The 13,561-nt window shown below is 40.3% G+C and overlaps 1 protein-coding gene across 3 annotated transcripts in view; it reads left to right on the plus strand.

Annotated features, from left to right (window-relative positions):
- SMCHD1 (structural maintenance of chromosomes flexible hinge domain containing 1) overlaps nucleotides 1-13,561 on the plus strand; it is a 636,391-nt gene that overhangs the window by 353,117 nt on the left and 269,713 nt on the right. For all 3 annotated transcript variants that reach the window (XM_073550884.1, XM_073550885.1, XM_073550886.1), the window contains 4 exons: nucleotides 1,779-1,920; nucleotides 8,939-9,035; nucleotides 9,201-9,273; nucleotides 11,170-11,309. In XM_073550884.1, the coding sequence (XP_073406985.1) occupies nucleotides 1,779-1,920; nucleotides 8,939-9,035; nucleotides 9,201-9,273; nucleotides 11,170-11,309 (452 nt within the window). The remainder of the gene's footprint in view (nucleotides 1-1,778; nucleotides 1,921-8,938; nucleotides 9,036-9,200; nucleotides 9,274-11,169; nucleotides 11,310-13,561) is intronic.

A 13,561-nucleotide genomic window follows, 5' to 3' on the forward strand; every position in this document is an offset into this window, starting at 1 on the left:
GAATGTGGTTTTGAGCACCTTAAGGGGTGCAGTTTTTAGAATGGTGTCACTTTTGGGTATTTTCTATCATATAGACCCCTCAAAGTGGCTTCAAATGTGATGTGGTCCGTAAAAATAAAATGGTGTTGTAAAAATGAGAAATTGCTGGTCAACTTTTAACCCTTATAACTTCCTAACAAAAAAAAATTTTGGTTCCAAAATTGTGCTGATGTAAAGTAAACATGTGGGAAATGTTAGTTATCAAGTTTTTTGGGTGCCATATCTCTGTGATTTAAGGGCATAAAAATTCAAAGTTGGAAAATTGCGAAATTTTCAAAATTTTCGCCAAATTTCCGTTTTTCTCACAAATGCAAGTTATTTGAATGAAATTTTACCACTAACATGAAATACAATATGTCACGAGAAAACAATGTCAGAATCACCGGGATCCATGGAAGTGTTCCAGAGTTATGACCTCATAAAGGTACAGTGGTCAGAATTGTAAAAATTGGCCCGGTCATGAACGTGCAAACCACCCTTGGGGGTGAAGGGGTTAATGAGTCTATTTAATAAGCAAGTCTCATTGGTATAAGTATGCCACTTGTTATGCCTGTGGTGTATTGTTTTTCTGAATTGTTCTTATTTTCTTTAGGATTATACTAAATGGTATTTTTACAGTGAACCTACACTATGTAATTGCCTCTAATCAGTATGTTCCATTTTCTTTATTTTTGTATTCGTACTTGTTAAATAAAGAATTGTTAAAAAAAAAAATCCTTAAAAGAAAACTACTCACCTAGCCCCATTGCTCTGGTCTCTGCTGCTTGTGTTCTGAAGGTCTATGCAGCAGTTTCAGTGTAGTGATGTCATTGCGACAGCTATGATGGGACAGGAATCTGACAACACTGGGCCACCCATCTCATGGGCCTCATAGCGGCCATGTGGTCTGCTGCTACTAGCAGTACTCAACTGGATTGGAGTAAGTTCTAATTACTGCAGTTACAGGCAGATGGTGGCTGTGTATCACATCTGGCATCTGCTGCATCTGGAGAGGGCACAGGTCCAGAGCTAGCTTCATGCAACCCCTAGTGATTGATATGAATATGTAAGTCATAGTTTGTTATGCAGTTAATTGAGCATTTTTAGAATTGGATGTACACTCTGCTTGCTTGGAAGCAAATAAACAAATATAAACAGAATGTAACAGTGTCCGTCACCTATTCAGGGAAACCTGTTGGCTCTTTTGACATGTCTGTTTCAATAGTCCCCATAATTGAAAAATTTCAGGGCATCTTTACTGTGCATTTACTGTGTTATCCCTACTGGGAATTTATTAATTGTCAGCTGGTTATGTCCACTCCATGGTTTTTTCTGCACCGTCCAACACTGTTCAATTGGTGACAGAAGCTTGCTGAAACAAATGCAGTGTTAAGGCAGATTTTACATGCCAATGAAATGCTGTCAGTGCTAGGATTGGAAGGCCCGGCTTGACCACTGAGTCTCCTAAGGGGCAGTTAAATCATGTCAGGTGACCCAGCAGTCAGGATAGGTATTCTAATCCATGCACAGGCCGTGTTTCACAGACATAAGAAACCACAATAACTTGCAATTTTCAATTGATTAATACATTTATAGGATAAATAATAGAGCAGTGGCACAACACAGATAAAATCTCCATTATAATACTGAGTATTAACTTAGGAGTAGTGACAAGTCCTCTTAACATAGAATTGACCTTGTAAAAGTTCTTTTGTTCTGTTTTGCTAAATTGCTAATATACTTTTTTTTTTCTTTTATAGAGGGCAGACCGTTCAAATTTTTTGTTGGACAACTGGACCAAGCTCGTGTTGGAATACCATTCAATATACCATTAAATGTGCAAGATGAATTTGGTCATTCTACATTGCTTTCAGCAGAAATTCTGCCGATTTTGGAGGGGAGGTATTTATTCAGACTTCTGAACTTATTTCTATACTGTAGTGCTAGCCAATAAGAACAGCATTACCTAGGTGTTAGAGCATTGGTCGGTGCCTATTGTCAGATTTCCCCCAACCTAACGTTATTCCCATGTTAAGTGTATAGGTGTAAGGTTGGTTTCATTTTGAACATTTTTTGATAGAATGCCTTGATTTTTGCAGCGTTTTTCCCCAGGGCTCTGGAGTTGGAGTTTGTGCCCATTTTGGTTGAGTTGTAGTCTGTATAAAATGCACCAACTCCTTCTCCTAAAGTATATAATAGATTGGGTTCAGTGCAGACTGTGCCGTAAATGTTTTCATAAAAATTTGGGAAAGTTATGAAATGTCCTGTAAATGTCTGTTATGTTCCTGATCTAAGTATCTAGACTTTTGAGATGAATTTGTACTGGACTTTATGCTCAGTAGTGAGTCAGTATTGTGGAGTCAGGGAAATTGAGCCTATGGGAGTGGAGAGAGGTGAATATTCAAAGAATCAAGAGTAGGAGTGATCAGGATGGCCATGCACAGCTGAACTACTCTGGGACTGCAGATAGATGTCAACTCCGGGACCTCGGGTGCCACTCCACATAAAGTTTCAACAGTTGAAACTCCAAATGCAATTGTAAAGAAGAAGTGGTACATTTATGTCCTTTATTTGGAAATCACATAAAAACAGCAAGGAAGTGTGAAGAGGAGACGCAACAGACGGCTGTTTTCCGCCGGTATGCTCTTCTACGGGTCGTCCGAGGACCTTACTGTTTTTATGTGTTTTCCAAATAAAGGACATAAATGGGACATCAAGTGTCTGTACCTCTTCTTCTTTACAATTACATTTAGAGGTGAACATTCATTTCTTTTTAGTATGGGGACACGTGATTGCCCGGCAGCTGCTGGAAGGCTTCTGCTGACACTGTGCGTTCTATTACAGAGGAATGAATTTTCACTGCCATCACAGTGAACATTCATTTCTTTTTATCAGCGGGCACAGGAGTTAGCCACAGCCACCGGCACCTGCCTCCTGTGACCCGCTGCTCTGCTGCTGCCACTCCCCCCTCCATTTTATGGGTCAATGACTCAAGTATAAGCCGAGGGGGGAGTGAGGTTTCAGCTCTAAAAAATGTGCTGAAAAACTTGGCTAATATTCGAGTATATGCTGTGTTTCTCTCCCCCCCCCCCCCCCCCACGCACACTTTTAAAAAAAAAAAAAGCAAAAAAAAAAAAAAATAGGCATATTGGTATCTGTGTAATTGCACAAATCTACCTGGAGAATCATTGCCTGGTCAGTTTTACTATATAGTGACCTTGGTAAATAAATTTAAAAAAACACAACACACTTGTGGAATTGCATTTTTTTTTTTTTGCAATTTCAAGGCACTTGGAATTTGTCATGTTTTCCAGTGCTTCCCGTGATACAATGAGTGTAGTCATTCAAAGGTACAGCTCGTCCTGCTAAAAAAAAAAGCCCTCATATGGCTGTGGACAGAAAAATTAGCCATGGCGGGAAGGGGTTTATACATGCTGCAGGGAATATCTGTAGTGTAAAATGACCATTTCTGTGAATTTGAAGCGTGCAGCATGATAATTTATGCTGCAGATGTTGCTCGAGATTTCACCCTGTAATGTAACGTGTGGCTTATCTGCTCTGTTTTAGGCAATGTTGCTTTTCATATGTTTCTTACTTTCCTGTACAGCTACTGGGTAAAAAGAAAGCATCAAAGACAGTAGAGTTGCTTTATGAGCGTTTTCAGTGTAGGCTTCTCACGGATTCCACTGTGTTAATGCAGCATCTGTTACACACAATGAAAGCGAAACGAAACCTATATTATACTCCATACAGTAAGGAATGTATGCAATAGCACCGCATGCTGCACTATTATACATCAGCATAAAAATGCAGATTACAATGTCTTGCAGAAATATTGATGCATAAATTATAATAATTTTATTTCTATAACGCCAACATATTCCACATACGATACAGGAAAGATGTATATCTTTGTACCGTGTTAGCCAGTAGATAGAAAAATATTCAGGATTGAGAGTCCTCAGTAGTTGATACCTTTTAATGGCTAACTGAAAAGATGGTAACACATTGCAAGCTTTTGAGACTACTCAGGTCTCTTCATCAGGCTAGACTAATACAAAATCTGAAGTCACATATTTATGCACAATACAGCCTAGAAAAAATGCAATAGATAAGACAAGTGACGTGAAGCAGAACTATCAATATGGGAGAGGGAGAAACATAAATATAAACATTGGACCAGTTCATAGATAAGGAGTCCGGATGTTTTATGGTCCTCTGATTGGGGTCTAGTTCTGTGTTGTAATGCCCCCACAAGGTTTTAAAAGGAAATTCGTTAATTGATGTAAAAAGACATAAATCCATGCGACACATTCATTCCAGCACTGAGAGTGTCAAAGTTCGTCATAAATTTGTACTCCCAAACTCGTCTCTCTCTCTGAGAATTGAAGTTACCTTTCAATACCAGTAATTTCATATCCACGTTGCTGTGATCAGGGATACAGAAATGTTTTGCCACAGGTAGATCCATTCTTTTTTCTCTTGATCACAGCAACGTGGATATGAAATTACTGGTATTGAAAGGTAACTTCAATTCTCAGAGAGAGAGACGAGTTTGGGATTACAAATTTATGACGAACTTTGACACTCTCAGTGCTGGAATGAATGTGTCGCATGGATTTATGTCTTTTTACATCAATTAAGGAATTTCCTTTAAAACCTTGTGGGGGCATTACAACACAGAACTAGACCCCAATCAGAGGACCATAAAACATCCGGACTCCTTATCTATGAACTGGTCCAATGTTTATATTTATGTTTCTCCCTCTCCCATATTGATAGTTCTGCTTCACGTCACTTGTCTTATCTATTGCATTTTTTCTAGGCTGTATTGTGCATAAATGTGACTTCAGATTTTGTATTAGTCTAGCCTGATGAAGAGACCTGAGTAGTCTCGAAAGCTTGCAATGTGTTACCATCTTTTCAGTTAGCCATTAAAAGGTATCAACTACTGAGGACTCTCAATCCTGAATATTTTTCCAACATATTCCACAGCACTTTACATTTTAGATTGGACTTGTACAGACCAAAGACATTACAGCATAGCAATAATCACATAAATCAACAGATTCCAATAGGAATGAGGGCCCTGCTCGCAAGCTTACAATCTATGAGGAAATAGGGGAGACCCTAAAGGTGGATGGTAACAATTGCTTTCATTGTTCGGACCAGCCATGATGTAAGAAATCGGATGTTCATGTAATGCTGGATGAACCGGTTATCAGCCTGAATATGAACAGTACAGACACAGAGGGCTATTAAATGCATAAAGCATGTGAGAACATAAGAGGAATCAGGTTATGGTAAAAATTTGGAATGGGCAACACAGGTATAGTTAGATTAATGTGTTGAGATGGTAGGCCAGTCTGAAGAAAAGCGTTTTTAGGGAACGCTTAAAACTGTGGTTATTGAGCATTAATGAATTAACCTGGGTAGTGCATTCCAAAAAATTGGCGAAGCTCGTGAAAAGTCTTGGAGTCAGGAGTGGGAGGTTCTGATTATTCAGGATGTTAACCTCAGGTCATTAGCAGAACTGAGGGCACAGGTAGGGTGGTAGACTGAGACGAGGGAGGAGATGTAGGGTGCTGCTGAACCATGGAGTGCTTTGTGCGTGAGGGTAATAAGTTTATACTGAATTCTGTAGTGGATGAGTAACCAGCGTAATGACTGGCACAAGGTAGAGGCATCGGTGTAACGGTTGGTGAGGAATATGATCCTGGCTGCAGCATTCAAGACAGATTGGAGAGGGGAGAGTTTGGTAAGAGGCAGACCGATTAGTAGCAAGTTACAATAGTTTAGTCGACATTGAATAAGAGAAACAGTAGGAGTTTTGGCAGAGTTGAATGTAAGAAAAGGTTGAATTCAAAAATGTTTTTGAGGTACAGATAACAAGAGCGAGCCAGTGATCGGATGTGGGGGGTGAATGAAAGATTTTAAAAAAGTTTGACCCCATGACAGCGTGGATGTTGCTGGGGAGTAATGTCAGCTCCACACATTGAAATGGCAATGTCGGGCATAGGTAGGTTAGTAGAGGGAAGAAACACAAGGAGTTCAGTTTTTGACAAGTTCAGTTTCATTGAGAGGGAGGACATGATGTTGGAGACAGCGGTGAGACAATCACTGGTGTTTGCTAAAAATGCAAGTGTGTTGTCAGGAGAAAAGGTGAATATTTGGGTGTCATCAGCATAGATTTGGTACTGGAAACCAAATCTACTGTTTGTTTGTGGAATGGGGCAGTACACAAAGAGAGGAAGAGGGGACCTAGGGACGGATCCTTAAGGAATCCCAACAATAAGGGGAAAATGAGAGGAGGAGAAGCCAGCAAAAGATACAGTGAAGGAGCTGTCAGAGAGGTAAGAGGAGAACCAGGAGAGAACGGTGTCCTTGAGGCCAATGGAGCGGAGCATATTGAGGAGGAGCTGATGATCCACAGTCTAGAATACTGTAGAGAGATACAGGAGAATTAGCATATAGAGTAGTGACCATTAGATTTGGCTTTTAGTAGGTCATTAGAGACTTTAGTGAGGGAAGTTTCAGTAGAGTGTAAAGAGCAGAAACCAGATTGAAGAGAGTTAAGAAGAGAGTTATCTGATAGAGCGAGAATAAGTCGGGCGTGGACCGGTCGTTCGAGGAGTTTAGAGATGAAGGGAAGATTAGAGACAGGTGTATAGTTAGCTGTACAGTTTTGGTCGAGGGATCGTTTTTTAAGTAATGACTGTATGATGGCATGCTTAAATGAGGAGGGAAAGATACCAGAAAAGAGGTTGAATATATTTTTTTTTTTTAGGTGAGTGGTGAAAGCAGGGGAAAGGGACTGGAGGAGATGTGACGGAATAGGGTCACTGGTGCAAGTAGTAGGGCGAGAAGATGCAAGGAGCATGATCACTTCTTCTGTGACTGGTTCAAAATCAGAGAGTGACCTAGATGCAGTGGAGGAGGGAGGACAGTGCAAGGTATGAGGGGATTGGGAGAAAGAAGATTTCCTGTTGGATATGGTTAATTTTTTCTTGAATGTAATTGGCCAGATAGTCAGCGCAGAGATCCGTGGTTGCGGTCTGAACTCTTGGGTTGAGTAGTGAATGAAAAGTGTCAAAGTGACGATTAGGGTTTTTGGATGGTGAGGTGATGAGCGTATTGAAATAGGTTTGTTTGGAGAGGTGAAGGGCAGTGTTGTATGTTTTAAACCTAAACTTATAATGGATGAAATCTTCGGGTAGATTGCATTTTCTTCATAGACGTTCGGCGCACCTGGAGCACCACTGTAGGAAATGTGTTTGCAGTGTGTGCCAGGATTGTTGCAGTCTGTGCTGAGTTCTTCTATGTATAGGAGGTGCAGCTTCATCTAGGGCACTTTGCAGTGTTTTATTATAATGCTGCAGTGCAGAATCAGGACATGAGAGAGGGAGGAGATAGAGGCCAATGATGACTGCAAGTTCTTTATAAATTTCTGGGTGTTAATGACCTGCATATTTCTATAAGTGTGGCAAGTGGGGGTGATCTGAGCGGGATGGCAGCTCTTAACCGAGAATGAAAGAAGGTTGTGGTCAGAAAGCAGTAAAGGGGAGTTTGTAAAATCGTACACTGAGCAAAGCAAGGAGAAGACTATGTCGAGGGAGTTTACGGCTTCTTGCGTAGGAGAGTTAGTAAGCTGCGAAAGGCCGAAGAAGGAGGTTAGAGATAAAAAGTGAGTAGCAGATGGGGAGAGGAGAAAAGCTGTGGGAATGTTGAAGTCTCTCATGATGAGGGTAGGGATGTCACAGGAGAGAAAATGTGAAAGCCAGGTGGCAAAGTGATCCAGGAACTGATGAGAGAGGCCTGGAGGATGATACACCACCGCCACTCACATGGAGAATGGGATGTAGAGTCTGACAGCATGTACCTCAAAAGAAGGGAAGACAAGTGAGGGTACTTGAGGGATTACCTGAAAGGTACATTTGGGTGATAGGAGCAGACCAACGCCTCCACCTGCTCTGTTGTCCGATCTTGGGGTATGAGAGAATTGTAGTCCACCATATGAAAGAGCAGCAGTGGTGTCTGACTGCTAGTCCCAGGTTTCAGTAAGAACCAGAAGGTTAAGAGAATCAGAAAGGAAGAAATCATGGATGAAGGCGAGTTTATTACACACCGAGCGAGAATTCCAAAGGGCACAATTAAAAGAGACAGAAGGCATGCAGGGAATATTAATGAGATTTGAGGAGTTTCTAAAATATACATACACCAAATGTTCTCATTTTTTTAAATATTGAAGTACTAAAATAATAAACCTGTTGTGTAGTTTTTGGTCAGAAAGGTGAAGGCATCAGGCATATGTAATTTATATTCTACGGGACGCGTAGAAGCGCACTTTTGTGCAAAACTGCCATTGTCCAGTGCGTCTCCACTTCATGCTTTCCTGCTGTTTTTATGTGATATCCAAATAAAGGACATTTATGGGACGGTGAGTGCCATTTGCCACTTCATTCCTGGATCTGTTCCATGAAAATGGAGTCCACTCTACGGGCGTCTTGTTATAGAGCAAGAGGAGCTGAGCAGAATGAGATATAGTTTTGTGAGAAAATATCAATTCAATAATATATGATTATCAAATATATTAATCAATTAATCATCTGCTCTTTCTGTTATTATTTTGTCCATTGAGCTATCTTATCTGTGGCACATTTGTACAAAGATAGCTGTCAGTCACTGATAGGACCATCCACTGGACTGACGTTCCCTAAAAGATTATACTGAAGATTTTCTCACAAAACTATTTGTCTACTCTGCTCTATAACAAGATGACTGCAGTTTGGACTGCATTTTCATGGTGACAGGTACCTTTTAAGTTAGAACGTTTTGATTTTTATGTCTGTTTTGGATGTGTCTATTTACTGAAGATGTAATTCTTCAATGTAACACAATTATTTTATTTTGTTGCATGTAGTGGTCTTACAATCGAATATAAAGAGCTAAGCAAGGTGCCGCCATTAATGATTAAAGGAGTGATTATTAAAGGACAAGTTAAGAGCTACCAGGGCAAGGTAACTAGAACCTTATCACTAATTGGTGACAGTACTGTAGCCACATTTTCTTATCTGAATGTGACCATGCTAATGTTACTACTGTGTAATATAAATTCATCAAAAGCTATCTGTAGATCAAATATCTCCTATTTTTACATATTTAGTCTTTGTTTGCCTCAACAGAATTGTACATTGAAGATTACTTTGCCTGGATTAAAAGAAGACAATCAAACTACAAAGCTAAAGTTATTTCCTGGTGTGTATGTGTCCAAATGTTTTTCTCCACGTGATCTGCTTCTTTAAAATCTATTTAAGCAAACATCCCAAATTTCAGCACATTTTTTTTATTTTGCTGAAAACGCCCCCCTCGGCTTATACTCAAGTGAGGATGGTATGGGAGAATTAGGATGGAGGGGGAGGTCACAGGAGGCAGGAGATGGCAGCTGCGGCTAATTCTTGTGCCCGCTGCTAATGAGAAATGAATATTCACTGCACTTCCAGTGAATATTCATTTCTTTGTAAAAGCAGGCATAGTGTCATCCACAGCCGTCGACTTCTACAGCTGCCGAGCTTTTACAGGTGCCTTCTACTTAAGTGAATGAATATTCACCTCTTACCATGTGCATAGGCATGGAGCGCAGTGAATATTCAGTCCCTTAAATAGCGGGGACATGTGATCGCCTGGCCGCTGCAGATGCTGTGAGTGAGTGCGCTGGGACGGTAAGTACAAATTTTTTTTTTATGCTGCTTTTCTGATGGTGGCCATACATACCAGGCTAGGGATGATGGGACCATGCATACAAGGATAAGGATGAGGAACCATGCATACCAGGATGGGGATGAGGGGGCCATGCAGGTCAGATTGTTGATGAGAGGACCAGATGTACCAGGATGGGGATGAGGTGGCCATGCATTCCAGGATGTGGATGAGGAACCATGCGCACCAGGATAGGGATGAGTAGGCCGTGCATACCAGGATGGGGATGAGGGGGCCATTCATACCACCATAAGGATAAGGGTGGCATGCATTCCAGGATAGGGATGAGGGGGCCATGCATACCAGGATAAGGATGAGGTGGCCATGCATTCCAGGATAGAGATGAGGAACCCATGCATACCAGGATAGGGATGAGGGGACAATGCAAACCCGGCTTATGCCTTTAGTCAATATTTTTTCCCAGTTTTTCATGGTAAAATTAGTTGCCTCGGCTTATACTCAGGTCTGCTTATACTCGAGTATATATGGTATTTCCTCTGCTTTGACTTTTAGATACTCCAGTGCTCCCCTTCTTATATTTCTTCTAGTGTCATTTTGGCCATGCACTTCAAACATGTCAGGCGTATGAAAATGTAACATACCTGGTCCTCCTTGCTCCAAAGTGCTACTGTTAGAGATGGTCAGAGGAGTCCTCCTTACCCATTAGATTGTTTACTCATTTTTCTGAAATCAGCAGCTTAAAAAGACAATTTCCAGATAATGGGTGACTGCACTCATTTTAAAACTGTATATTCTCTAGGTCTTCAGCTCTCTATTCTCTTCTGTGGGAGTAACTGACACATCCTATCAAGCTTGGTGTCTACCTTTGCATTCTTTCGCTGCCTATATGCTATGGTCACAAATCTATGTGTGAGGGGATGTTGTGCAGCACGATCCAAGTGGATTAAAATTAGCACTTTATTTCAAACGTAAAATCCATAGAAGAGTGATGAGTGGGTAATGATCATCCATGCGTTTCAGTCGCTCTCTGTGTTCTTACTCATGAGGAAATATATTTTGGCCATGTGAAAACTGTATTCTCTTCAGTAGCAAAATCTCCCCCGCCCCTTTGAAAACCACACATAATATGTTAATTGGATGGTTTGTGTATGCAGAGTCAGTTGTCCATTTTGGAGAAACCTCAGATTAATGTGAAAAAAGGTATTAAGAAGGTGGTGAGCAAGATTAAATAAATAAATAATAGTATATGCTAGGTTTGATTCATTTAATATGCCAGTTGTAAAAATCTAAACCTCTTATTTTTTTCATAAGTGCAGCATATCATACGGGGTAATATGTGAACCACAGTATGATGATAGTTCTGCTTTGTTTTCCGTGAGAAGGGAGAAAAAAAGTCAAAGTGATTGTTGGTGATAGACAAGTTTTCTTTTCTAGGGCCACCAAAACAAATTCAAGTGCTCCCAGATAATGATATCCTTATCATTGATAATGGATCGCTTTTTCCCTTCCAAATTGAAATAGTTGATGAAGTTGGAAACACTGCCACTCAGCCAAAGCTAATTGTACACTGCAAGGTAAGTATCGTTATTTCATTTCCAAATTACTTCCTTTGGATGCTTTTGTGTCATAAGATGTCTTTTCATAAAACTATACGAAAATGATAGTAAACTATGTAAGGCCATGATGGTCATCGTTTACATGAGAAATGCTTCCAACACATTAGCTGAACACAACTACATGACTTTTAGCCTTGTTTGTGTACTACAGATAGGAATCACTTTTTGTCAAGTGTCAAATGAGGGCTTTTCTGCAAGATGACCTGTATTTTTAATGGCACTTTTTTGGTTTAAGTATATTGTGTTAAATCTCCTTTTCAAGTTTTTGAGTAATAAAAAACAAATGTTTTAATTTTTTTTATTTACAAATTAATTTGTTTTTGTCCCCACACTTCAAGACCCATGATGTTTTTATTTATTTTATTGCCAAGGCCTTATAGAGGTACATCAATGTAATAAGGCCTTAGCAGTTTTCATTGGTACTATACATGCGTACATATATAGGTACATAGGACTTTATTTTTATGTCAATTGTTACAAAATGGAATAAATATAAAACAGCTATTTGGCCTTGTTTTATTTTAGTTTTTCTCAGACAATTTTATAGTAATGTTATAGATTTTTACAGATTTGGCAAGAACAACCTTTTTTTTCTCAATTCTCAAAGCATTTTGCGTGTTTAGTGTTTTTACTGATAAGTGGGCTATTAGAGGAAATCTGTCTCCACATGTGATCTATCTAAACTATTAATATGGAAAATAATTCTGCCTCCAGAGCTTATTTTAAATGAAGGGAGAGATACCAGTGTGATGTGTAATGGCCGCTCTCTGCTCTCCTGATCTCACTGCAGACCTGTATGTGGTTATAACTGACACTTCTTAAGGTTACTCTCAGCTTCCATCTCACAGCCAGACAGGGTTGCAATATTGTTACAATACAGCAGAGCATTCCCCCTTTTCCCTTGTTTATTGCCCTTCCCTCCCCTCTTTCCTACCTTTTTTCTTCGTATTGTACCCATACCCTTTAATAAGAATTTTCAAAATACCAATAAAGTTTATTGGAGAACAAACAATACAGCAGAGCGCAAAGAGAAGGAAAAAATGTGTTTGCAAGAAGACAAATTTCAGTTGTCCTGTTCTGTGTTACCCGCCTCACATTGGTAACTCCCCTTTTATTTAAAATAATCTCTAGAGGCAGATTCTCATACAGATCAATGTCTGGCCCATGGTCTAGAAGAGGTCATATTTACATAAAGTGGTAAAAAATGATTTCTCACCATCAAGGCATCTGATATGAGGCATTCAGGTAGGATTTTTCTCAGCATTCTATAACCTGTATGCCCATACTAATAGTTTAGATATGAGGGGCGTTCATTAAAGATTTCCCCTGACCCACTTCCTGTGGACTGAGAGCAATGAAATTTGGCACACTTATTAGTCCTTCTCTACATAGGTGCCACCTAGGGGCAAACACTTCTCCCATCTCTTTAAGCAACTATAAACACCTTGCTTATAGAAGTCGACAGATTGCTGCAAAAGCCACAGTGTGACTTCGAAAACCAGAGTCTCATCATCTGAAAAATGCTTGCCCTTCAAAAATAACTTCATTGTTGGAAAGAGGTGGAAATCCGATGGTGCAAGGTCGGGTGAATAAGGGGGATGCAGTTTAATTTCTAAGCCACAGGAGCATGCCTACATTTGGGCAACATGTGAGTTGTAAACTGATGCATTGTCTTGCAAATGGCGGGCACCTTTGGTGAGCATGCCATGTCTCTTGTTTTGATGACCACCTGCAATTTTCGCAGCTGTGAAGCATAGTATGCCTCAGTGATCATGGTACCCCTTTGCTAGGAAATGCATCAATACTACTCCGTGCTGATCCCCAAATACTGTGAGCATGACCTTGCCTGCCGAGGGTTTGGCACGTGACTTCTTTAGAGGCGGTGAGACATGATGCTTCCATTGCAACGACTGGACTGTAGTCTCATGATCCTAGCGATGGTCCCAGCTTTCATCCTGTGTGATCAATCTGTTGAAAACATCCTGGTTTCTATGGCACATCGTCCATAGAACCTGCGAGCATGGGACTCATTCATGCATCTGGAAAGGTGTGAGCAACCTGGGAACCCAGCGAACGGATATCTTATGCATGTGAAAATGGTCTTGGATGATTTTTTTCCACAGACCCCACACTAACCTTGACAGTTCTGAGTTGCATATTGGTACATAACCTATAGAGACTTATATCATTACACATGTGCAGTTTCTGTG

This window comes from Dendrobates tinctorius, unplaced genomic scaffold, assembly GCF_039654945.1.
Source record: "Dendrobates tinctorius isolate UK_male_01 unplaced genomic scaffold, ASM3965494v1 ptg000171l, whole genome shotgun sequence".
Lineage (NCBI taxonomy): Eukaryota > Metazoa > Chordata > Amphibia > Anura > Dendrobatidae > Dendrobates > Dendrobates tinctorius.